The sequence below is a fragment of the Mus caroli genome, chromosome 15 (genome assembly GCF_900094665.2).
Source record: "Mus caroli chromosome 15, CAROLI_EIJ_v1.1, whole genome shotgun sequence".
Classification (NCBI taxonomy): Eukaryota; Metazoa; Chordata; class Mammalia; order Rodentia; family Muridae; genus Mus; species Mus caroli.
The window spans coordinates 70,347,597-70,373,956 of record NC_034584.1 but is presented as its reverse complement, the minus strand read 5'-3'; the positions used below and the strand labels follow the sequence as shown (position 1 = coordinate 70,373,956).

The 26,360-nt window shown below is 50.3% G+C and overlaps 1 protein-coding gene across 8 annotated transcripts in view; it reads right to left on the bottom strand.

Moving 5' to 3' along the window:
* Mroh1 (maestro heat like repeat family member 1) overlaps window positions 1-26,360 on the bottom strand; it is a 74,725-nt gene that overhangs the window by 29,674 nt on the left and 18,691 nt on the right. For all 8 annotated transcript variants that reach the window (XM_021183457.1, XM_021183461.1, XM_029469606.1 and 5 more), the window contains exons 5-13: window positions 23,889-24,020; window positions 23,379-23,541; window positions 23,094-23,192; window positions 17,420-17,571; window positions 16,942-17,082; window positions 16,513-16,605; window positions 11,011-11,089; window positions 9,637-9,750; window positions 1,828-1,901 (exon numbers count right to left, since the gene is read on the bottom strand). In XM_021183457.1, the coding sequence (XP_021039116.1) occupies window positions 1,828-1,901; window positions 9,637-9,750; window positions 11,011-11,089; window positions 16,513-16,605; window positions 16,942-17,082; window positions 17,420-17,571; window positions 23,094-23,192; window positions 23,379-23,541; window positions 23,889-24,020 (1,047 nt within the window). The remainder of the gene's footprint in view (window positions 1-1,827; window positions 1,902-9,636; window positions 9,751-11,010; window positions 11,090-16,512; window positions 16,606-16,941; window positions 17,083-17,419; window positions 17,572-23,093; window positions 23,193-23,378; window positions 23,542-23,888; window positions 24,021-26,360) is intronic.

Genomic DNA, 26,360 nt, shown 5'->3' with positions numbered 1-26,360 from the left:
GCCTGCTCAGCTCTCAGCTAGCAGTCTGTTAGCCACCTGTGACACGTGCAGCTCTGCAAGGGAAGGCCTCGTTTCCTGCTCTCCCACACACTTTTGTCCCTTCCTCCCAGCCCTTCAGAAGTCACCTTATCTCACCAACTGCATCCTCTATGGGCTTTTACCAGGCTTCATCCTCAAGTCTATAAAAACGGCTCTGATGAAAGCCTGCTCCAAATCGCCCTGACCTCCAGCTTGACCTCCCACTTATACTCAGGGAGTTTTGGTGCATAACAGACGAGTCCCATCTGCACTGTTCATCTAGACGTAAGCTATAGGACTGGTGTCCTTCAGGACTGGCTCTCTTGGGTGACACCTGTGTTTCCTATGATGTGCTATGGTCCTGGTTGTTTGACCCCTCCCCCAGGCAATGTCTCCCAGGCCTCTGCCTGTTGCCCAAGCATGCCTAGTTCTGAGGCTGCATGGCCAGCCTGATAAAGCCACATCAGTGACATTTACTCAGAGCCTCTGGCTCACTTACCCTAACAGACCCCAGCCTTAGCCCTTTGTACAAGTCTCTCAGGAGCCTTCAGCTCCATCCTGAAAGTGCTGCCCCTTCCTGGAATGTTGCCTCGAGTGTGGATTCCCCAAGGAAGCTTCCTGGGAGTCTCACCTCCTGATAGCCTCACACCTGATCATCTAATGTGACTATGGGAACAGGGTGGTCTGGGTTGGTAGCCATCTGCCCAGGCTGAGTGCGCACCCACGTGCTCACTCCATACTGTGGACAGCTCATTGTCTGGACCCACAATGAGGGAATATGTAGGTTAGAAAGCTGGGATTTAGAGTTTGTGTCAGGAGCTCCTGCAGAAATAACAGCAGGATACACAGGAGGTCCCTGGAAGCAGCCAGGGCGGCACAGATGCTGCAGTGCTCTCAGGAAGGGCTAGGGTCCTGCTGCCTCTGAGCAGGCCAGCCCTACTAACACCGTAGTGCTCAGAAGGCTAGGGAGTCCTGCCTTGCCCAAAAAGGAGTCTAATCTGTTTCCTGGGCTCCTTGAGATATCCTACTTGGTAAGAGTGTGTCATGATCTGGGACCAGAGACATCTCCCATAGTCAAAGTCTAGAATGCAGGTGGGAACCTGTAGGCCACATGCTATCAGTCCCATCTTCAGAGGGGCTGGAGGCTGAGTGTGGCCATACAGACAGTCCAGCACATCCCCGTGACAGGGCTCTAAGACTAAAGGAATGACCTTGGTTGACAATGCTCCCAGGTGTGGGCACACAGTGCTGCCAGGGGGAGGGGGGGTTGGCTAACACTGCCCAGCTCACAGAAGGCAATGGGAAGCTTCAGGTTTGTCCCTCCTGAACTCTGTCCCCAGGGGCTCTTTCCCAGCTGATTTCTGTTTTTGAGACAAAAATCTAATTATGTAGCTGAAGATTGCCAGAACTCCTATTTCCGACTCCCAAGTGCTTAGATGACAATCATGAGTCACCACACCCAGCCCCCTAGCAGAGTTCAACTACTCCCGAGTTGAAAGTGGTGAGGATACCTGCTGCCTGAGTTCCCTGAGTCCTTCGTGAATAGCAGATCTGGGGGTGGAGCTGGAGCACTCTGGGCCTATGACAGGCACCAGCCCTGATGTGCCTTGGGCTCACTACCAGTTCACTAAGACAATGTGGAGATGTAGTCTGCCCACACTGCATGTGTGCATCTCTCTGCCTGCTTGCGCCCAGAGGCTGGTAGGATAGGAACTTCCGGTGCTCTGGCCGCTCTTCTGTTGGCTGCTCACGATGAGCCAAACGGCCTGGTCTGTTCCCATAGTGACCCAGGCCAACCTTCCACTGTACCTTATCGTTGGTGTCCAGAAGAGGCAGCCTCATGGAGGAGAGGATAAAGGGCTGCTTAGCCTCCATCTGAGCGGCTGCAAGAGACAAACAAGGTGGCTTAGTGCCTGCTACCCAAGGCCAGCCATCCTATCTGCATCTACCTTGATGTCTAGGCCTCAAAGGGTCTGGCCTCACTTGTTCCTCATGTCAAAGGAGAAATGGGCATAAACCCATCCCCCCCACCCCCAAATAACATTTTACCTAATCCAAAAGCTAAAAAGGATTTTTAAAAAATTCTCCTTAGGGTCCTTGTGCATGAAGAACTGTGCTCTCTAATCCTGTGAGGCTGCAACTCCTGCAGGGCTAGGGCAGGCACAGGGCAGGACCCTGCAGAGTGAAGGGACCAGGGAAGTGCCTGTTAGACAGGAGCCCCAGCAAAGCCAGCTAAGACATCTGTTCTGCCCTTTTTCCACTGCTAAATGGTGCACCCACTCTGAGAATGGCCAGTTCTGGGTAAGTGAATTTAAGCAAAGCTCTTTGTATCACATGCTCACTTGCGCTCCCTACCAAATAAACTTGCCTTGCCATATGTAGCTGGCTTTTTTGAGTCACCTTTCAAAACAATCGTTCTCTGGCTCATACAAAAGAGGTCATCATGAAAGCACAGTATCAGTAAGAGGCACAGGAGGGGCTGGGAGTGAAGCCCACACATGCACCTAAGGGGCAGCCGTAATGTAGAATACTGAGGCCACTAGGAACAGAATTCTAATTCTGCTCTGAGTCTGTTTTCTGCAAGCCCCACCCCTCTTTCCTACAAACTGTAAGGCGCTGTGACATTACATTTCTCAACCCCTAGCCTAAGCAAACAATGATTAGGATGATGAATTTAAAGGGGCTACGGGTGTTAGAGCAATCACTCAGTGGTTATGGGGTGCTGGGGGGATGGCTCAGTGGTTAGGAGGTGTTGGAGTGATGGCTCAGTGCTTAGGGGGTGTTGGAGGGATGGCTCAGTGCTTAGGGGGTGCTGGGGGGATGGCTCAGGGCTTAGGGGGTGTTGGAGGGATGGCTCAGTGCTTAGGAGGTGCTGGAGGGATGGCTCAGTTGTTATGGGGTGCTGGAGGGTTGGCTCAGTGGTTAAGAGCAAATACTGTTCTTTCAGAGGAATGAGTTCATTTCTCAAACCCAGATCAGGTGGCTCACAGCCAGCTCCAGGGAACTCAGGCACCTTGGTCTCTGGGCACTTACACGCCTGTGTACATATCCACAGGCAGACTACACAGATAAACTAAAATAAGTTAAAAAGAAAAAAGAAAAAGATAAAACCTAAGGTGGGCTGTGGCCGGTAGCTCAGTGCGTGACGGTGCTACCACCAAGACCGTAAGCAGTGCTCCGTGGGACCAACATGGCAGAAGGAGAACCGACTTCTGCCAAGTTGTCCTCTGATGCCCACCCCTCTTCACGGCACTCACACACCCATAGTGAGTAAATCAATTAATTAAAGGAGTGTGATTTGAGCACATCTTGTTACAAAGCTAACTGGTTGGCAGCTGAGGCAGTAAGTAGAGAAGTGGCTCCCATTCTGGGGAAGTCACAGTAGTGCCGCTGTGAAGGAGCTGCTGTCAATCACCAGTCTGCTTAACGTCTGGAGTTTCTCACATGACCCAGACCAACTGCTGCTGCTGCTGCTGCTGCTGCTGCTGCTGCTGCTGCTGCTGCTGCTGCTGCGGCTCTGGGGGCTCCTTCTTGCTGAGAACCAGGAACATAACCTTATATGCCAAATATGTGTGTGTGTACACATTTGTGTATGGTGTGCCCAAGCTCGCTTGTGCGCATGCGTATGTGTTGATATAGGGTTTTTCTGTGTATCCCTGGCTGTCCTGGAACTCACTCTGTAGACCAGGCTGGCCTTGAACTCCCGAGTCTTGGGATTAAAGGCATGTGCCATCACCTGACCCATCTCCTAATACTATAAAGAAGACTGAGGCCAGCCACTAAGTGCTTGACTGGACTGCACAGACACTAACCCCGGAATGAAGCCCAGAGCACCAGCCTGGCCCCGTGCAATGAGAACACTCACATTTATGAACCATTCTATATGTCTCTAGAGTGGATTTCACCTTTTGCGATAAAGTATAAATGGCTATTACGAAGTGGCTATCACCGGATGTGATAAATGCCTGTAACCCCAACACTCAGAAGGAAGCAGGAGGAGCATCAGCTCCAGGTCAGCGGAGGAGGCTGACACAGGGAGCTAGCGTGTTCAAAGCCAACCTAGACCATAGAGCAAGACCCTAGACTAAAAGGGAAAAGAGGCTGGAGAGATGGCTCAGCAGGTAAGAATTAGTACTGCTCTAGTAGAGGACCTGGGTTCAGACCCCTGAACTCACATCAGGCAGCACACAAGCACTGTAACTCCAGCACAGCATCAAATGCCTTTCGACCTCCATGGGCTCCTGCACATGAGCTCGCGCAGGCACACGCACACACACACATAATAAATAAACTTTTTTTTAAAGGAAAGAAAATAGGGAAGAAAAATGAGGGCACTGGGCACAATACAAGTAATAACTGCTTGTGACAATGTAGAGGCAGTTTGGTAAGAATGTCATCCCAGCCAGGTGGTTGCTCACACCTTTAATCCCAGAACTCAGGAGGCAGAGGCAGGAAGACCGCTGAGTTCAAGGCCAGCCTGGTGTACTGAGAGAGCTCCGGGATAACTAGAGCTATGCAGAGAAACTCTGTCTCAAAAAACAAACAGCCCCACCCTAAGATACTCCATGGTCTAGGCCCTACCTCCTCTGGAGCCACCACAACAAAGCCTGTTAAGGATCTTGACAGTACAAGTCGGGCGTGGTGGCACACGCCTTTAATCCCAGCATTTGGGAAGCAGAGGCAGGCAGATTTCTGAGTTCGAGGCCAGCCTGGTCTACAAAGTGAGTTCCAGGACAGCCAGGGATACACAGAGAAACCCTGTCTTGAAAAACAAAACAAAAAAACAAAACAAAAAAAAATCATAAAATCCAGAAAAATGAGAGGTCTGTAAACGCTCAGACAACAGAGATTCTAAGTCTGATCCAAGGCAAATTTTGCAGTGCTTGGGAAATGTTGAAGAGTGGTCATGACCTTAAAACTGAGACGGCCGGAGAGATGGCTCAGTGGTTAAGAGCACTGACTTCTCTTCCTGGGGTCCTGAGTTCAATTCCCAGCAACCACATGGTGGCTCACAACCATCTGTAATGGGATCCAATGCCCTCTTCTGGTGTGTCTGAAGACAGCTGCAGTGTACTCACACACATTAAATAAATAAATATTTTTTTAAAAAAACTGAGATAGGAATTAAAGACGGTAACAGCACGACACTTGTGTGAAGACAGTCACCAGGAAGTACGCACCCTCCATGCTACAGGACGGAGCTCTTTCCAGAGTGCTGGTGAGAGCCGCACAAGAGCGTGGCTGTGCTCAGCATCACTCAATTACACCACTGTGTGTTATGTTATCTAAAAGAAATAAATGTAAAACCAGGCCTGGAGGGGTAGCCAAGTGGTCAGAGTGCTGGGCTAACATGCACGAAGGAAGCTGAAGGTTGAATCCCGGCACTGAATAAGGACAAGTCCAGGGGTGAACACCCGGAATCCCAGCACTAGGGAGGTGGCGCCGGGAGGACGAGGAGTTCAAGGGCTCTTTCAGCCGTAAAATAAATTCAAGGCCAGCCTGGGATACCTGATATCCTGTGTTTTAAATAATCAAATGAAACAAAAAACAAACAAACAAAAATTAATCAATGAGCACGCCTCTAGTCCCAGCACTTGGGAGGCAGAGGCAGGCGAATCTCTGAGTTTGAGGCCAGCCTGGTCTACAGAGTGAGTTCCAGGACAACCAGGGCTATGTAGAGAGACCCAACTTCAAAACAAAACAAAACAACCAAAAAAGAAAACAAAACAAGGGCTGGAGAGATGGCTCAGTGGTTAAGAGCACTGACTACTCTTCCAAAGGTCCTGAGTTCAAATCCCAGCAACCACATGATGGCTCACAACCATCTGTACAGCTACAGTGAACTCATATACATAAATATAAATAATTTATATTTTATATAAATAAAATAAATAAATAAATCTTAAAAAAAGTAGTCAGACTCTGAAGGGCGGACACCACACTTAAAAAAAATAAAACAAAACAAACAAATCAGTGGACAGTCTCTAGAAAGAGAGTCAAATAGAAATATTATTTACATATAAAGACATACATGGTTACATGTAAACATCCTGGAGAGAGTATTCACTTTCAAAGGACCTGGGTTTGAGTCTTAGTGCCCGTATGTCAGCTCACAACCATCTGTAAGTCAAGTTCCAGAATCAGACACACTCTCCTGGCTCCCTGGGCACCAGATAAGCACACACCACACAGAAACACATGCACACAAAACACCCACACCCACATAAAATAATTAAAAAAAAAACCAAAAAAGGAAAATCTTCAAAGTAGGCACAGTGTATATATGCCTTTGACCCTATCATGCACTCGGGAGGCAGATCTCTATGAGTTCAAGGTCAGCCTGCTATACTTAGTGAGAAATTACCTAGTGAGACCCCTGTCTCAAAAACACAAAAGCAAAACCAAAAAACAAAGTAAGCACAGCTAGCCTCTGGAATCTGAGGGCTGAAGACACAAAGGTGTGACTCATAAAGCAAGAAATCTAAAATTCACCTGCGTCCTGGCTGAGACTCTCATTCAAGTTCATCTTTAGATTCCTGGGGTTTCGGGTTTCTCGGGGAGCAACGGAAGGTCAGCTTTATGTTCCCCGAGTTACTCTCCTGCTCCTAGCTTACAGGTTTTCCATCCACAGGAGAAGGGATACAAACCTGAGCCCAGAGCGCCACCTAGTGTTCGAGGCTCAGACAGCAGCAGGCACAGATCAAACTAGACTCCATGAAAAGAAAGTCTGTGTGCGCCACCCTTGCCCTTCTGGGGGGGGGTGGGGGGGGTGTTGGGGTTTTACTGACTTGGGCAACCTTGGGATAGGTGGCTTGTTTGGTAGCCTGGAACACAGAACAGCTAAGCAGCGGCTTGCTGCAAGAGGAGTTACTCTGTCTAGTCTTTACTAGGTATCTTGGAAGAACAGAATGCATTCACCTAGTGGTGTTAAGACAGACGCACACCTGCAACCTGAAACTCTGCTCCTAGATACGCGTCCATCAAAGTGGGCACAGGGAGAACAGAAAGAGAAGCAGTCTTCATTAGGGTAACAAACCGGAAGAGCCCACGTCCCTGGCTAACAAATGAGCACCTTGGGGATTAGTTCACTATACATTTCACAGGAAAATAAGTCAGATACAAAACGTTCCACGGTGTGCAATCTCTCACTCCTTATACAACATGCAAAACAGTCACACGCTCTTGTGCAGGAAGCTGCCCTTCCTGACCTGGCAACGGCCCCCGGGCACTGTCATCTGTTCTTTGTTCTTCATCCAGGTGGGAATAATGGGCTGTGTTATCACTTACTGAAAACAACAGCTACTATCTGTAGTATTCCTGTAGGTGAGCTGTACTTCAAATATTTAAGAGCATCTCAACTCTGTACTGATGAAGGTGAGAAGTTCTCTAAGGTAATCTACAGAAAGAAACGAAGCACACTATGGACTGTCTCCAGTAGAGAAAATTCTGTTTCTTGTATGCAGACATATGACATGCCCAGAGAAAGAACATAGAGGAAAAAAAATGAAAATATAGGTAAACACAGAGTGCCTTCTGAAATACACTTCAATAAAAAAAAAATCATTTTACTGTCATGAAGTCAATAAGAGCATCACACGGCTGGATGCAGGCATCCAGTCAAATGCTGCCTGTGGTGGTGCTCACCTTTAATCCCAACACTCAGGAGGCAGAGGCAGGTGGATCTCTGTGAGTCTGAGGCCAGCCTGGTCTACAGAGCGAGTTCTCAGAAGGGCAGGGCTATATAGAGAGACTGTCAAAAAAAGAAAGAAAGAAAGAAAAGAAAAGAAGAGAAAAGAGAAAAGAAAAGAAAGGAAAGGAAAGGAAAAGAGGTATCCAGTCAAACAAGCCCTGCCCAGCCCTGAATGCTGCATGCCTCACTGAACGTCTACACAGCTAGAAGCCCATTCTGAAGCCATGCAGCATCTGCTATAGTTTTATATTTTCACTATCAATGAATTTTTATATACCTAACCATCTTATCCATCAAACCCATCACCACCACCAAAACAACCAAACAAGAAAACAATGGCAGAGTTGGAACTAGAAAATAACATACTTTTCATTTGCCCTTGCCCAACCCATGTGGCCTTTCACCTGAATCCCGGTCCACTGGTGAACTCTTAAATGTAAACATGCACGCATGCAAGCACACACACACACACGCACACACACACACACACGCACACGCACCCTAAACAACCACTACCAAGAGTCTACTTCTGGTGCCTTAACCACTGCCAGAAGAGCCCAGGCAACGGGATGTTCCTTTCTGAACCTCCTATCTAATGCCACTCAATGTGACCTGTGATGGTTTGTTTATGTTTGGCCCAGGGAGTGGCGCTTTTAGCAGGTATGGCCTTATTGGAGTAGGTGTGTCACTGCGGGCGTGGTCTCTAAGACTCTCATCCTAGCTGCCTGGAAGCCAGTATACTGTTAGCAGCCTTCAGATGAAGATGGAGAAATCTCAGCTCCTCTTGCACCACGCCTGCCTGGATGCTGCCATGCCATGATGATAATGGACTGAACCTCTGAACCTGTAAGCCAGCCCCAATTAAATGTTGTCCTTTATAAGACTTGCCTTGGCCCCTGTGGGGCTGGAGAGATGGCTCAGCGGTTAAGAGCACTGACTGCTCTTCTGGAGGTCCTGAGTTCAAATCCCAGCAACCACATGGTGGCTCACAACCATCCATAACGAAATCTAATTACATATAATAAATAAATAAATCTGGGCTGGCGAGATGGCTCAGTGGGTAAGAGCNCCCGACTGCTCTTCTGAAGGTCCGAAGTTCAAATCCCATCAACCACATGGTGGCTCACAACCACCCGAAATGAGATCTGATGGCCTCTTCTGGTGTGTCTGAAGACAGCTACAGTGTACTTACATTAAATTAAAAAAAAAAAAAAAAAAAAAAAAAAAAAAAAAAAATCTAAAAAAAAAAAAAGACTTGCCTTGGTCATGGTGTCTGCTCACAGCAGTAAAACCCTAACTAGGGCATGACCCATGGCCACTCTTTGCCGACCTCTGACAGGGCATGAATAGAACTCACCAGACCACACCCACGCGTACAACTCTAATTACCGTTATGAAACTCATTGCTCAATAGGTTTGCTTATTTCAATCAAATAAGTCTCCCTTAAAAGCAGGAACCTGGGGGCTGAAAGTGTTACTCAGAGGGAGAACAGTGCCCAGCGTGTGTGGAACCCTAAGTTCTAACCTGTGGTGGTTTGGTTGGAAATGGCCCCCAGTTGGTGGAAGAGTTAGGGAAGGATTAGGAGATGTGACTTTGTTGGAGGAGGTGTGTCACTGGGGACAGGTTCTGAGCTTCTAAAGTCCTGGCTGCTTCCAGTTATCAGATGTCTGCCCATGAGCACTTGCTCTCAATTGTCACCGGCCTCCAAATACACCTCTTCTTCTGATAAAGTTCCCTTGCTCACGGTGTCTCATCACAGCAATAACCAAAACACAGTTCAATCTCGAAGACCGCCAAGCTAAAACACTACCACTAACAGTAATTCATAGTAGGCTGTTTCGGTCATCCAAACGATGGGCATGACCCTGGTGCTGTCCCACACTGGACCTGGCACAGGTGGCCAGGCTGCAGCACAGGAGGCTCTTACCAGCCGAGTTGATAATGTGTCTCAGGATCTGCAGGGTGCCCACGCGGAGCCTCTCGTTGCTGGTGTCCAGCCTGGGCAGTAAGAAGGCCAGCAGACGGTCAGGAGAGCAGCAGGCTGCAGGGCGACATGCGCATCAGATACTGTCTAACAGTCTCTGCTCCATGCCTGCACCCTAAGCTCGCCAGGGCTGAGTCTGTTCACGCTGGTCATTCTGTAACTGCCGCTTGGCAGGACAGGGAAGGCAAAACTCACCGTGGGGAGTGCAAGAGACTCAATTTTCTGGCCATCAATTCCCCCAGGGTTTCCTTGAGTAGCTGTATAGAGTGAAGAGTCAAACTAACACATAGGGGACTCTAACACCAAAGGGGTAGCACTGCATGTGAGACTCAGACCTGGGGTCACCAGGACCAGTGGGTTCATCCCAACCTAATTCATGGGGAACCCACGAGGGACCCCTCAGAGATCCTCCTGCTTCGGGGTTGGTCTGCAGCTAGAGAACAATTCGCAAACACTCAGACGCTGACCCTGTACCGACCTCTAACTTGGACCTATATCACTGCCAATGGGAACCTTTTGGAAATTACCAAGATTGAGTTCTCTCATTTTTGTGAAGCAATGTCCATGACAGTAAAATTTGGCTCGCCCTCCCCCCACACTCTGGGCCAGCTGGACCAGTCTCTCAGCTTCCTCCCTCCAGACTCTAGGTGGGTGCTGATGTCACTGGTCTTCAGTGGCAGGAAAGTCACAAGCCTCTGCCTGACCCTCAAGCTGGCAAGCAGGCTGAGACAGGATGCAGGCACCAGGGGCAGATCTGGTAGACCAGGCTCTGACTGATCTAGACCAACAGGCTCCAGGTGGTGAGGGTGGGGGTGGGGGTGGGGTCAGGTAGTGCCAGACTGATGGCCAGAGTCAGACAGCCACATGCAAATGTGGAAGTGGATGAGGGTCAAGGAAGGAATGTGTGGGATGGGAGACAGAAGCCTCTAGGCTGAGACAAGCAGAGCTAGATAGAACACACATTCCAGTGAAGAGCAGAACTCGCAGGCTGTAACCAAGACCAAGGCTCTGCTTGAGGCCCTAACCCTGCCTCAGCCTGAGACAAAAAGCCATTACCCCCCTCAAAGAGGACAGCAGACCAGGCTTCAGGGCACACGATTGTAACTCTGGTATTTGGGACCCCAATGCAGAAGGATCATGAACTCAAGGACAGTTGAGCCAAAAGAACAGTGAGATCTTGTGTTGGTTTTAATTAATAATAATAATAATAATAATAATAATAATAATAATAATAATAGACAACAGACAACCGGCTCAGACACGTCCTCTGAGGCTTCCTCACACAGAAGCCAGCACCCCACCCGGGCCACCACTCACCCAGCACCGTGAAGCAGCGAAGCACCTCCTTCTGGCTGTTCATCACCAGGGGGCTCGAGGACTCCACAGGCACACAAATCTGCTCCGGGAGACAGGACAGCGGTTATGGTGACAGACTCACTGTCATATCAGGGCCCTGCTGTGCAATGGGTAGGTGGCTCTACCTCACCTAGGGGTACTGGAAAGGATTTTATCGTTGCTGTTTTTGTATTTAGAAAAATTTTAAAGGGGGGTCTGGAGAGATGGCTCAGTGGTTAAGAGGTCTAGCTGCTCTCCCAGAGGGCTGGGGTTTAATTCTCAGCACCCGCATGGCGGCTCACAACTGTAACTGGAGCAGCAGAGGACTTGAAGCCTCTTCTAATCTCTGTGGGTCCCCGGCACAAGGTACACAGATAACTATGTGGGCTAAACACCAATCATGCAAAATAAAATAATTTAAAGATCTGCTTTACTATTTAATGTGTTTGCCTGACTTGCTGGAGCCCTTGGAGGTCAAGAGGGTGGGAAGTTCCCTTGGACTAGGGTTAGACAGTTGTGAGCTGTCACGTGGGTACTGGGAATCAAACCTAACGTCAGTCTGCAAGAGCAACAACTTCTCCTAACCACTGAACCATCTCTTCAGCCTATGCTTTGTTTCTTTTGAGACATGATTCATGTAGCCGCGGCAGGCCTTGAACTCATATCTCCTGCCTCAGTGTCACTCTTAGAAGCATGTGCCACCACACTTGAAGAGGTAAGCAGTATTACAGCCCTGCTACAGCACTAGTGCTAGTTGTAATTTCTTTTCTCACTTTGTTTTGTGAGAGAGAGAGGAAGAGAGAGAGAGATTTATGTCATGTATGTGAGTACACTATTACTGTCTTCAGACATACCAGAAAAGATCCCATTGCAGATGCTTGTGAGCCACCATGTGGTTGCTGGGAATTGAACTCAGGACCTCTAGAAGAGCAGTCAGTGCTCTTAACCACTGAGCCATCTCTCCAGCCCCTTCATTTTGGTTTGCCTTTTGAGACTGATTCTTTCTACATAACCCTGGCTATCCTCGAACTCACTATGCAGATCAGACTGGCCTCAAATTGACAGAGCTCTGCCTGCCTCTGTCTCCCAAATGCTGGGATTAAAGGCACCACTCTCAGCCTAGTAAATTCTTTTTTAAAGATTTCCTCATTTTCAGCCTGTGACTTTGTCACACGCCTTTGATCCCAGTCTGAGGCCAGCCTTCTGTTCTACACAGTGAGTTCCAGGACAGCCAGGACCACACAGAGAAACCCTGTCCTGAAAAACAAAAACAAAACAAGATTTATTTTACTTTATATGAGTTTTATTTTGCCCATGAGTGTGTGTGTGTGTGTGTGTGTGTGTGTGTGTAGGGGGGTATGTGCGATGGTACCCAGGCAGAGACCAGAGAACACCTCAATGGAGTCAGCTCTTCTACCTTTATGTGGGGTTCCAGTGTGAGTGGCAAGCACCTTTACCCATGGAGCCAGCTCACGAGCCCAGTGGTGTAAGCTGTTACTGTAGGACCCCCTGATGTTGGAGCACGGGGCAGTTTGATTCCCTAACTGGCAACTTTTAGATTCTCCCCTGCTGTAAAAATGACTGTCAGCCAAACAGCCAGACATCCTACCTACCTTTATGAACCCTCCACAGACACCATGAGGGAACTACATACTCTGGTTGCTTGCTCTGGTTCTTGAAGCTACAGACTATGTTAGAACTATTTCAAAGCTTACACTGGACTTTTTGTTATAACGAGGCTTAGAGAACGCTAATGATCCTGTAGCCACTTCTACCTGGGTTAGAGAGGGAACGTCTTCTGATGGCCTACCGGAGAGCAAGTGCTGGACAGGTGCTAAAGGGCCAAGGCTGTGTGGCTCCTAGGAACATAAGCCTTTATTTGCAAGGGAACTTGGCTGTGATTGGTTTAAACACCTCTCTTCTGGCGATATTACATAGATAAGTGAGATGCTTGAGTCATTTGGTGAGTCAGCTGAGAGGCACCCAAATGCTCTGTGCAACATGGGGGTCCAATACAAGGCTTCCCTCGAGTGATCTTTTCTGGCTTGCTTTTAGTAATTGGGCCAATGAGACAGGAAGCCATAGCAGAGAACAGATCTCGGCAACAAGGGCAGAAGCAGCAAAGCCACAGCATCAGTGGCCGAGTTCAAACTGCCCAGGCTGCTTACAGCTGCGAACAACAGCTCAATGTCTGGCAGAAGGGACAGAGCCGGAGCAAGACCGCCAGCTCTAGCAGGGAGGGCAGACCTGAGACAGAAGACCAGAAGAGCCACAGGAGAGCGACTACGGACCCTGGATCTAGGGAGCTGGCCAGCCTTTAGGGCCTAAAGTCTCTCCCTCCCCAGGCCCAGGAGCTGTAACACTGGCTCCAGGTAAGTCCTGCTACTCAAGGCCAGAGTGAGAGCTGCAACGTTAGAGGCTGTAACCGGCTTCTATCAAATGCTGAGGGATACAAAAGCTGCCTAGCACCCAAACAGTGGCTTACAGCTATTTGTAACTCTAGTTGAAGAGTTCAACCAGATGCCCTCTTGTGTGAGTCAACGCCCTCTTCTGGCCACAACGGGTACTGCACATACCTGGTACACAGACATACATGCAGGCAAAACACTCATAAACATAAAACCAAATATATAAATCTTAAACAATGTTTTAAACACTCACAGTCACTACAAAGCCAGACCAAAGCTAAACACTGTCCAACCAACTATACTCAGCCTGTTTAAGAGAACAATGTAAGCAACCTTACCATCTTGGATTTCCCATCCTCAGCTTTTACAACCCAAGATAAGATGTATAGTTTTTGTTTTTGTTTTTGTTTTTCAAGACAGGGTTTCTCTGTATAGCCCTGGCTGTCCTGGAACTCACTATGTAGACCAGGCTGGCCTCGAACTTGGAAATCCGCCTGCCTCTGCCTCCCAAGTGCTGGGATTAAAGGTGTGCGCCACCACCACCCGGCTAATGTATAGCTTTAATCTGGAGCTATGTACTCTTCCCAGAATGCCCTTGACCCAGAATAATGTAGGTTGTGGTAATCATTTGCTGAAAGCGGCCAACAGGTTGAAAGAAACCTTAAGACAAATACCCCATAAAACAACATGTGGATACAGGCTGCTAACACCTGTGTGGTTTTGGGTGCTATTCAGTGTAAGTAACTTCTTCCTTTGTAAAACTGTAAAGATTTCTGTTTAAAAAAAAATAAGCCCTTCGATCCTTTCCCATACCATTTTTTTCTGCTGTTCAATAAATACAGAACAAAGAACATTATTAGGAACACACCCAGAACAGAAATACACACCAGAAGGCAAAACCAAAGGTGCCTGGGCCATATCACACACGCACACAACGGTAGGCCAGTAACCACAGACTACAGATAGACAGAAGACACGGGGAAAAATAGAGAATTCAAATTTGGATTCGCTCTTGGTCAAACTATACCAAGAGAAAGTTTCTGTTTTCATTCAGAACACACACAACTAATAAACTTTGTTAAAAAGGAAAAACTGGCCATTTTCCTGCAAAATGCATGATTCTGTTGTGGGTTTTTAGTTGTGGTTGTTGTTGTTTGTTTATTTTTCAAGACAGGGTTTCTCTTTGTAGCCCTGGCCATCCCGGAACTCACTCTATAGACCAGGCTGGCCTCGAACTCAGAAATCCACCTGCCTCTGCCTCCCAAGTGCTGGGATTAAAGGTGTGCGCCACCACCGCCCGGCTAATTTTTTTTTTTTTTTTTTGTAAAGAAAGTCCCCTGGAGCCCTACCAAGGCCCTTTTCCATCTTCCTACTCTTTTCTTAACCACGAAGTTTCACAGACTCACGCTCCCTTGCTGGGACACACTGTCCAGCAGCTCTCTCAGGCTTCCTGACCCACAGGAAAGATGCTCGGCAGCCAGATGATCTCTCAGAGAAGTACGGCCTGCAGTGGGATCTGCTTACCACTCAACGGCCATGCTCAAACCTCTTGAGACCTCCTGAGCCAGCCCTCAGTGCCACACTCTATCCTTCTGGGTGCCCAGGCCTGCTGCCTCCATCCAGGAGTTCCTGCATGTGGTGGTGTAAGTGAGACTGCTCTCCATAGGCTCATAGGCTTGAATACTTCCCCAGGTGGTAGAACTGTTTGGGAAGGATGAGGAGGTGTGGCCTTGTTGGAGCAAGTGTTGTAATGGCTCATCATCTTGACTGTCAACTTAACTCCTATCTGGAACCAACTAAAACCTAAGCAACTGTGGACTACAGAGATGGCTCAGCAGTTGAGAGCACTGGCTGCTCTTCCAAAGGACCTGGGTTCAATTCCCAGCACCCACATGGTGGCTCACAACCATCTGTAACTCCAGGTCTCAGGGATCTGACATCCTCTTCTGGTCTCCACAGGTACTTGTGCAGACATTCATGCAGGCAAAACATGCATACATGTAAAACAAAAAAATAGAACAAGCAGCCGGGTTTGCCTATGAAGAATTTTCTTGATCAGATTATTTGAGGTGGGAAGATCTGTATTGAATCCGGCCACACCTTCTGGTAGCAGGTTATATCAAAGGCCACAGATGAAAGAGGGCTTTGTTTTCTACCTGCTTGCCCCCAGTCTCACTAGAAAGTTTATCTGTCTCATTCCTGAGGCATTCCTTTGCTGGTATTAGAGTCTCCTTCCTCAGAATTACAGCTTAGGCTGAAGACTGGCAGCTCTCTAGCACTTCCTTGGGACGAACTCCAGCATCAGACTGGAACTCCCAGTCTCATGGACTGAGCAACTGCTGGATCCTGGCCTTTCTGTCAGGACCCAGACAGTGTTGGACTCCTTGGATCACACAGCCTGTAAGCCATGCTAAGACAGACAGACACGCACGCATGCGTACATGCTAACAGTTCTGATTCTTTATAGAGAACCCTGACTTATACAGCCTCCTCCTTGTAGACCACCGTGTGAGCTCCCAGCTGTTCCTGTCACCACGCCCTTGCCCACCATCATGGACTTTCTCTGAAACTTTAAGTCCAATCAAACACTTTCCAGTACCCCGGAGCTCTTGACTCTAGCTGCATATGTATCAAAAGATGGCCTAGTCGGCCATCACTGGAAAGAGAGGCCCATTGGACATGCAAACTTTATATGCCCTGGTACAGGGGAACACCAGGGCCAAAAAGTGGGAATGGGTGGGTAGGGGAGTGGGGGGGAGGGTATGGGGGACTTTTGGGATAGCATTGGAAATGAAATTGAGGAAAATACATAATAAAAAAATATTTTAAAAAAACATTTTCTTTTACAAGGTGTCATAGTATTTTATCACAGCAATAGAAAAGAAACCAGTACTCCATTGCACAGATGAAGCCTCGTGCCTGGGGCCACGCCCACGTGGTGCTCAGAAGCCCACTCACAGCTGTGTGGCCGAAGCACCTATTCCCAGTCACGCTTCCTGTGCTCCCGCTGGGCAGTTCACTTTGAAGAGTCCATCCCCCCCAGGTCTGCCACCCCAGGCACTCCTCTCCAGCCTACCTGAGCATGAAGAGCCACCAGGAGGGCATCAAGCTGAACCTCCAGGGTGCGGCTGCTCACATTCACAGCTGCCTCGAGAATCTGGCCCAGGCTCTATTCAAGACAGGGAGGAGATAGCTTCAGTCCACCTCCTGCCCCCCATGAAGGAAGTGCAGCCCTAGGATGATGTCCTTTAAGACCCCAACAAGGAAGCTATACCTTCACCTCCTCCAGAATTTGGGGAGCACATTAGGTAATGTGTTTTCTGGGTCACAGGTCACTATGGAAGGTAGAGGGCAAGTCCCCAGGCTCCCATCCAGTGCAGGGTAGAGAGATAACCCATAACCAACATAATAACCCAACACAATATTTTAAGTTAGGGTTGCTTCCGCAGGCAGGGTCTGATCAGAGGGGTCCTGGTGTTGCTATGCCCTCCCAACCTATAAATACCTTCGATATCTGAAAGGTCTCCGCATGCTTCTTGTAGAGGCCGAGGACTGCAGGGAGGAGCTTAGGAAGCTGTTCTTCCAGCCTCTCACTGGGAAGCAGGTGGCTCATGGGACCCAGAGCCGCCACCACGGCAAGCCGGAGCTGAAAGGACAGCAAACACCTCCCTGTCTACTCCCTGCCCTGAGTCCTGTGTCTACGGTTGCCAGGGCATCTATGTGGCAACTATGGCAAGAGGCCAGACGCTGGCCAGCAGGACACAGTCTCAAGGCAGAATGGGTTCCTCAGGGACCTACAGTGACCAGGACTCAAGACCAAGCTTTAGAAACAGGTTGACTCTGGTTGGATGTAGGGGCTCTTCATCACCTCCTAAACACTGATCATAGGCAGGGAATTTGGGTCCCCTTCTCCCCTTAGGACCACCCAGGCAGAGAGAAAAGGGCAAAGGCAGAAGGAGGGCTCTGATGGGTCACAGCTGTACCTTGGCATCTCGGCTCTGCAGCCAGTGGTGGAAGAGAACGTCATAGGCACCAAAGATGTCAGCTCCAAAGGTGTCCTTCCTCACTGTGGGGTCTGGGGCTTGGTCCAGGTTGGCCAGGTATTCCAGGATGCTTTCGCTGAAGTGCTGGAGAGCTGTGAACGCCCCACAGTGAGCAACTCCTGACACTGGCTTCCCAGGGCTGCCCATGAACTCTTGAAACAGTCTGCATGGTGCTTTGTCCAGCATCTGACCAGATGGTAACCCCTGGACACTTAGGGTAAACAGATCTCCCCCCACATCTGTATCTTCCCTGAAACCCACGATCTTCTATGAAAACAGGATGACTACAGGTCTGTGAGGACAAGGCCTCCTATAGGAGAGTGGTCCTAACCCTTCAAACTAGAACAGACAGGGAGAGAAGAGTCATGGGTAACCGAAACAGAATGGTGGGTGGAGCTGAAGCTCAGGAGAAGACACCATTCTATCATGAGAGGGAAGTGGGCTGAAGTCTATTCTCACTCTGAGCCCCTAAGAAGGTGCCCACCCACCAACACCCTGATCCGATGTCTACCCCAGACAAAAAAAGAAGGAAGCACTGTGCCCCCTCCCCGAGGCTCTTGCTACATACACCACAGGACTGCCCAGCCCAGTGTGGGGCAAGAAGAAACAGGAGGGCTGGTGAGATGGCTCAGTGGGTAAGAGCACCCGACTGCTCTTCCGAAGGTCCAGAGTTCAAATCCCAGCAACCACATGGTGGCTCACAACCATCCGAAACGAGATCTGGCGCCCTCTTCTGGAGTGTCTGAAGACAGCTACAGTGTACTTACATATAATAAATAAATAAATCTTTAAAAAAAAAAAAAAGAAGAAAAAGAAGAAACAGGAAAGAGGTCCCAGGTGCAGATGGATGGACACAGGATGGAGGGCTGTTACTCAGGCCTTCCATGGCTAGGCTCTGGGGTCTGAATGGAGACACAGCTGGGCAGAGCAGAGGCTCTGAGTCACTGCAGGCATTCATACGGGAGGTTCAAAGACCTGGTTGGGATTAGAGCCCAAGACACAGGTCTGCGTCTGCGCTTTGGGAGAACACAGGAGCAGGTGTGGGCACTGGGGCAGAAATCTCTGTGCTCTCCACCTTCTGGAGCCAACCAGTCTATTAAGGACTCACATCCTACCAATGCTACCTTCACACAATCCAAAACCATCTGATTGGTGGTGCACAGGCAGAGCAGTAAGTGGGGCATCGCGATGTAAACGCTAATTCTCAGATTATGAAAAAGAACCTGGAAACTGGCCCTATTCCTTTTGCACAGCAGTGGCTCAGCCCACGTCAGGGACAAACAGTAGGATGCTCCTGCAGCCTCTGTACAGAGAGCCATAAGGTGCATGGCCTTGTCCACAGGATTCTCAGCCACCCCCTCTTTCCTTGCGACTATGTACCCGTGACCCACAGTGTGCTGTGGCTACTCTGTAGCAGGTGTGTGCCCCCACACGGGCCTGGGAACCTCAATGGCTTTATGAGTTTTCCAACCCTCCTGAGCCTACAGAGTTGTGAGCCTGGCTTTACCACACATGCTATTCCCTGCATGGTAGGCTCAGAGTCACAGAAAGGAGAGCTGGCTCTAGGTGCTCAATTCGAGCTCTTCTGGTCATACTTCACTTGGCATGGCATGCTGGCACAGACCGCTTTGGATCTGCCTTACTTTCAGGTATGTGAGTCTCATCCTTCAGGAAGAGAGATGGCTAGCAAACGTGTCTGCCATCTGCTCCACCCTATCCCTCTCTCCTGATCCTCCGATTCTCAAAGGCTCTTGCTGGGTCTACCCCCAGGACATCTATCTTTACACTGCTCTGCGTCCATTCTCCTGTGAAGCAACACGACCCACTTCTCTTCAGTAGGAAATTTAGCTTCTTTTTGTTGGGTTGGTTGGCTTTTCTTTATTTTTCGAGACAGGATTTCCAGATTGTCCTAGAACTTGCTCTGTAGACCAGGCTGGCCCTGAACTCAGAGATCTGCCTGTCTCTACTGTCCGAGTGCTGGGATCAAAGGCATGTACCCCCACCACCCTCCCGACTTGAAGTTTTAATTTCTGATATTTTTATGTGACCTTTATTCCCCCTCACAGAACTTGCTTTTTTCTTCTGCTTTGTTCCTTCTTTTCTCTATCCCTTCATTCGGGTGACTCAGCCTGCAACAGAGCAGTCCAAATCTTTTCTACTTTGAGCCTGCTCTGTGCGAAGTGGACATACAAATGTTCCAGGCTCATGATGAGACTTCAGTCTCTGTTCCCACCCCTGCCCCACAGCCAGTGGCGCCCCGAGTCAGAGCCCAGGACAGTCTTGGATGACCCCAGTTAGGGGTCTAGAGGACACGCCTGACTCAGCCCCCTGTGAAGCAGAACTCAGCCACAGCCTCCCATCTGGTCCAGTAGGAGAAATAAACTTGAGCCATCACTGATGCGGGGATAAAGCCCAGCTATGAACTACGAGACAGTGATCTTAACAGAAATGATGAGGGAAAGCCAACCTCCCATCAGGACCCCTGGAGAAATGCTCACTGCTGAGCCCCCCTCTTCCTGAAGATGGGCCTCAGGGGGCTCAGTTCAGGTAGGCGAAGGCCCCAACTCCCTCCACTCTTGGCTGCCTACATGGAGGCCAGGGGGGCCTGGAGGCAGCAGGAGACATCTGACTCCTCAGCGACTCTCAGCCCCAAGGTTCTTCCTTCAGAGCCAAAGGCTATTAGTCAGCGGGGTCTTCAGGGGCAAGAGAATGTTTTGCCAAGTAACAGGTAATCATATTTCCAGATGTAAAACCCTCACAACTCGCTAGATTTGATTTTTAATGAGTTGCATAAACTCAGGAGGAAGGAGGTCCGCTCTCCTGATGCCAATGTCCTTTTCCTGGGAAGCAGCCACCAGCTCGGTCTCCTGAGTAAGGGCCTCGGGTTCTCCCACAGCAGCGTGTCCTCCTTTTGGAGCTGCAGCCTAGCACTGAGAGCTGGTCCCTTGCAACCACTAATGTTTCTAGCGCAGCTCTGCTGCTCTGTGGTCAGATTCTCTTACTCTGGTGTCCGCTTGCTTCTGCGGGTGTCACCCCCACAGCCCTAATACCCCACAGCTTTGAAGAATGACATCACTGGCCACTCACCCTCACCTCCTTCCCCCATATAAGACTGCCACCACCTGGGCACTCAGTCTCAGCCCAAGCTACCTCTTGGTGCCACACTCTTCAGCTGCTCTCAGGATGAAATGCATCTGCAAGACCTGTTTTTCTGAAAAGCCTTGGCTTTGTCCTCACAGGCCATGGCACGGGGATTGTTAGGAGCCAGAGTGTAGACTTTGATCAGAGCTGTAGAAAGTTGCCGAGTGGACTGGCGCTCCTAAAGACCAGGGTGTGCCAGCTCCTTACCGGTATCCAGGGCACATGTGTTATGGTGTTTCCATCTGCAGCGTCTTCGGTCACAGAGCCGTGGGACTTCAGACATGCTTCTGTCTCTTTTCCAGGGGTCTGTCACTGGAAGGCAGGCTCCACAGTCTTACCCACTAACCCTTTCTTCTCTGATTTTTCTACAACTTTGGACTCTACCATATTCCCCAGAAGTTTCCTGAACCACCAACTGTTCTATGATGCTCTTCATTTCTCTCACTGCATTTCTGGGAAGCTCGGTTTTATTCTTCTTGACTGTGCTCCATGGATGGTGACATGCTCTTGCTTCCCGAGCTCATTCTCCCTCTCATCTTCCCGGGATGCCAGCCATCGGTCCTTCCTTTTCCTTGTTCTTTACTTTAACCAAACGGTTTTTCTCCCCAGGCCACACTTCCTGTTTATGTGGTTGCCACCGTTCCACTTCACTTTCCTTAGAGGTGGGTCTTATCTGCTGCCTGCCACTTTGGGCCGCAGGCAGGCTGGCTGCAGCCCTGCCCCTCTGCACCCTTCTGTCAGCTCCTCTGTGGTGGCTTCCTGTTAGACGGATGCTCACTGCTTTCTGTTCCTGCAGTGCTGTCAATCCAGCTACCCAGGCCTCAGGTGCCGAGAACAGAGCGCCCACTAGCCTGAGGTTGCTCCAGTCACAGGACTACTGTATCCTCTGCCCAGTGTGAGCAGTGCAGGTAGGAGGAGTATGCCCTGCGGAGCCCGGGTGACTTCAGCCAGTAATCCCAGCAATTGGGAAGTGTAGGTAGCAGAACTAATTTCAAGTTCAGAGATCCTGTCTCCAACAACACAACAGGTCTAGAGATGTAGCTCAGGTGGTAAAGCGATTGCCTAGTATACACAAAACTCTGGATTCAAGCCCCTGTTACCACATAAACCAAGCAGCAATTGTCTATGTCAGTAATTCTAGCAGGACAATCAGAGGTTCAAAGTCACAGACAGTCTGTATAAGACCCTGCCCCCAACCCTCACATAAAACACAGGTTCATCTTGGTCAACCCCACCTGCTACAGACTGAGGTACCCACACAGCAGGAGTCAGAGGGCATCTTTCTGCAGGCCGGGATCAGCCCCACCAGATGTTTTCCAGGAAATCCACAAGGCAACAGCAGCGAGTACTGGGCATGAATCCCATACACTCAGTACAACTTCCTTCCTCTACGTTAGAGAATCTCTACAGCCTCTACCTGGGTGAGGCTCCCCTCCCCTGTCCCCAAGCACCTTCTGGTCTGAATGTGTGTTTACTGAAGCCCACACTGCGCCTACTCTGTGACACATCTCCTATTCATCCCAAACTACACCAAGCCGGATTGCCACCACTGTGACCTGGCCTCAACCACAGGCAGAAAATGACCAGGGAGAAGGGGTCCCACAGCATGAGGAAGGCAGGGCCAGAAAGACAGCAGTGCAATGGTGGTGAGGAGGGGGGTTAGGAGACGAAGGACCGCCTGGACTTTGCTGCTGTGAGAAGAGGTGGGGGAAAAGCAGGAGAGCTAGGAACTCTCCAACAGTCCCCACTTGGGAGGGCTGGGCATGAAGAAAGGATCCTACCTTAAAGCTTGGGGTCCTGTCCTCCTGAGACTTAGAAAGGCCTAGATGTGCCCTTCCCACCTAGCTTCAGAATCACAGCCTGGCTGTCAGTTCTGGAGACCCAGGAAGCCCAGAGTTGTGTCTGTCCCCCAGTGACTCTCTGTTACATCTTCCAGCAGAACGGAAGGCCCTCTACCACTGATAGCCTCACTTACCACTAGGCACCATGTTCAAGCCACAAAAGTCCCATGGTTCCCTGCAAGCACACAAAAGGCTGCAGACACTGGCCACAGGAGAACAGTGGGAAGGCAGTGGACGTATGGTCCTTCACTGCCTTTGGTCTGAGATACCAGTTCATGGAGGTCATGAGTCACTCTGCTAGTCTCTTCGAACACATAGCATCAAAGTGGAAGCAGTGCTCTGAGAAGCATTCTTTCCACTCCCCAGGACTATTGAGACCTCTGCAAAAGCCCTGCAGGGGTTAGAGGGTCAAGTCCCCAGTACATCCGAGGGAGGCAGTAAGGGGCAGGGGCTGTATTTATGAGCACAGGTCTCACCTCACCAGTGGCTCGGCCAACTGAGCCCTACCTTACTTGAAGACAGCCCACATCCACCTCAATGGCACCCGCCACAAAGGGCACGTTTGTACACAGTCTCCCAAGTGGGGCCCTAGTGCAGAACGAGAAGGAGCTGGGCAGTGCCCACAGTCTTACCGCCACAGAACACCACCTTCAGCGCGTCCTGCTTGGCCATGCCCAGCATGGGCAGCATGGTGCTCAGGATGGACGGCAGAAAAGGAACCATATCAAATGCTGTAAGAGAGAGGCTGTCACGGGGGCTGCAGGCCCAGTCCACTTCCCGCTTACCCCCTTCTCAGGACATGGAAGGGACCCACAGCTTCAGATGTGAGACCAGAACCCCAGGTCATCCTCAAGCCCACCCCCACCCCCCAGAACTCCTCAGAGACATGGAGGGACCGGAATCCCCATGGCACTCACCGTTGGACACTGAGAGGTTGGCGAGTGTGTGCAGCACAGAGGAGTGGGGCAGCATCCCAGGCTGGAACCGGCTGAGCACCTCCTCCATCACCTGGTTGGTGAATCTCTTGCCGACAGCCACCAGGACGCTGCCTGCAGCCTGCTGCCAGTCACAGTCCAGCTCCTGCACCCAAAAAGCCACTGGGATGACCTCTCCCTGAACCTCGCGGGAGATACAAGCAAGCTACTCGGCCCTCAGGGATGGCTGCACAAGGAAAAGCTGCCCTGATGCCTAAGGAAAGCCACAAGTGTGGCAGGGAGGACTGGTAAGGTGAGGCCTTGCAATCCAATGAAGAGGGCTACATGCAGCCATTAGCCTGAGCATGGCTTCCCTACCCCCATCCTAAGAGTTCAGGGGCACACAGGATCAAGTGGTCAACAGGTCCGACTCCAGCCCCGTTCCAGATGCTGTGAGATGGAGGTCAAAGTAAAGGAGCCGTCCCCAGCAGCCTGCATGCCAGAGGCCCTCACCTTGGTCCTTGTCATCTCACTGGTAGCCAGGAGGATGACAGCGCCGGCAGTGTCCTTGTCCAGGTCATGGATATGACTGCTCAGTACTGTCTCCATGGCCCTCAGGATCTTCGTACGGTACGGGTGAGCCAGCTGGGGAGAGAAGTTCCCAGGGAACGTCCTGAGAGGCGGGATGAGTACCCAGGTACTCTGTGTGCATTTTTGTCTCTACTGAGGTTGCACTGTGCAAGGCCACGCTCTCAAAGAGAGCGCACTGGCCCAAGCCTCCAGCCTGTGGAAGCGCCTGTGTGTCTTTAGAAGGGCCAAGACCGGTCTCCTGTGTGAGGCAAGCTGTAAGCAGATGAGCTGGTGACTTGAGTATCGCCAGTGGGGCCTCCTAGAGAGCACCTCTTCCTTCCACGCTTGGCCTCCCAGGCACAAGAATAAGGTGCCCTTCGTGAATCACCTTTTTCTGCAGCCAGCCTCCCTCTCCCCAGGGCTAGAAATGCATTCAAAGTCAAACCTGGCCACTACTGCCCACCTTCAGCCATGGTCCTCTGTTCACAGCCCGGGGCTCTACTGACCCAGTGTCCTGGACAAACCCTTGACACAGTCCTCCTTCTGTCCTTATCTTAGCTGCTCTCAAGTCACCCTGGACTCCAGAGCTGGCCACCTATGCTGGATGGCTGGGGTGGACACTGTCTATGCCCACATAAAGGGCCACGGAGGAGATGCTAGTAAGGCTTCCAGTTGCCCACAGTGTAAATAGCCTTATGAACCCAGAACAGCCTGCACTGGTGGGGCATAGGTGTCAGCAAGGGCAGGCTCAGAGCAGGCCGGTACTCCACATGCACCGGGACCACCTCTTCACTGACGCCGTGAACTATCTCTCCCACAGCCGTGCTGCCCACCACGGCAGGGGAGGGCCAGGTGGACATAACAGCTGGAACCTATGTCAGACAACACAGTTCAGTTAAGAAAGCTATACATGGGGCTGGAGAGATGGCTCAGCGGTTAAGAGCACTGACTGCTCTTCCAGAAGACATGGGTTCCCAGCACCCACATGGCAACTCCTAATTGTCTAGAACTCCAGTTCCAGGGGATCCAATACCCTTTTTAGCCTCCTTGGGCACTGCACACATATGATACACAGATATGCATGCCGGCAAAACACCTATCCATATAAAATAAAATACATAAATAGAGGGAAAATAATTTAAAGAAGGAGAAGGAGATGAAGAAGAAGGAAGAGGAGGAAGAAGAGGAGGAGGAAGAGGAGGAGGATAAATATAATATCCAAATCCCTTAGCCCAGAAGCAGATGAGATGTGCTTGCTGGCTGCTGATACCTGCTGCATAAGCTACAAACAATCACCCTTCATTCCTGAGCCCACAGTGGATGAGGCAGTCATCCCAGGAAGTGCCCAGTACAGATCACGAAGAGCTCCAGGGACAAGGAACCTGCTGTTTAAAGACAGAGCTTCGGCCCTATTCTGTTTCTCCAGGGTAAGGTTTTTGAATCCTTGTGTGTTGGTGCCCCAGGGAAGGGGATGGCATGCTCTGAGATGGGAGTTCTTGGTCACTCACAGAGGAAGACAGCCACTTCAGCTGGCTGGGCTCACATTTCTCTTTCCAGGAACATGGTGTTCCTGTAAGAGTCTCTCCCCTGACAGGAGCCACGCACGGCCAGCATGCCAAGGGGAGGGGGAAGGGTTACTGATGCTTTCTCTGGAGAAGAACAGAGAATTAGTATGAGCTGGTATGCTTTTATTCTATCGAAATTATTAGGAGCACAGCTCTGAGGACAGGGTAAGAAGATTCTTCCAGTTCATCTGGAGCAAACCCTTCCCAGCTTCCTCTAGGCTCTCGGTCCTAGAGCCACACTTCAAAGACCACCACACGGTCTTCCTAGGCTCTGACTCTCCTCACTGTCACGAAGGTGCTCTAAGGAGAATGGTTTCCTCAGCTGACCTCTCAAGGCACTCTTCCCACCAGCAGCACATCTGCTGGCCACGCTCTGCTAACTTCCGGCTCGGGGCAGGGAATGGGCAGGGCGGCCCCAGTGGCTGGGGAAGCAGATGGGCTCTATGACCCTGGACTCTACAGAAAATATCAAAAGACTCTATCTACCTCTGAAGAGATGGCTAGGCAGTTAGGAGCACTTGCTGCTCTTGCAAAGGGCCAGGCTTCAGTTCCCAGCACCCATATTAGGTGGCTCCCAGACACACGTAACACTAGCTCCAGTGGGGCCGACGCCCTCTTCTGGCCTCTACAGGTCTTGCATGCATGTGCTACACACAGGGACAAGCAGGCACATACATACCTACACATAAATAAAAAGAAGCAAGAGGTTGAAGAGATGGCTTGGAGGCTAAGAGCACTGGCTGCCCTTCAAGAGGACCGGAGTTCAATTCCTAGGAACCACGTGGGAACTCACAACTGTCTGTAACTCCAGTTCCAGGAGGTCCCAACCCCCCCCCCCACAAAGACACCT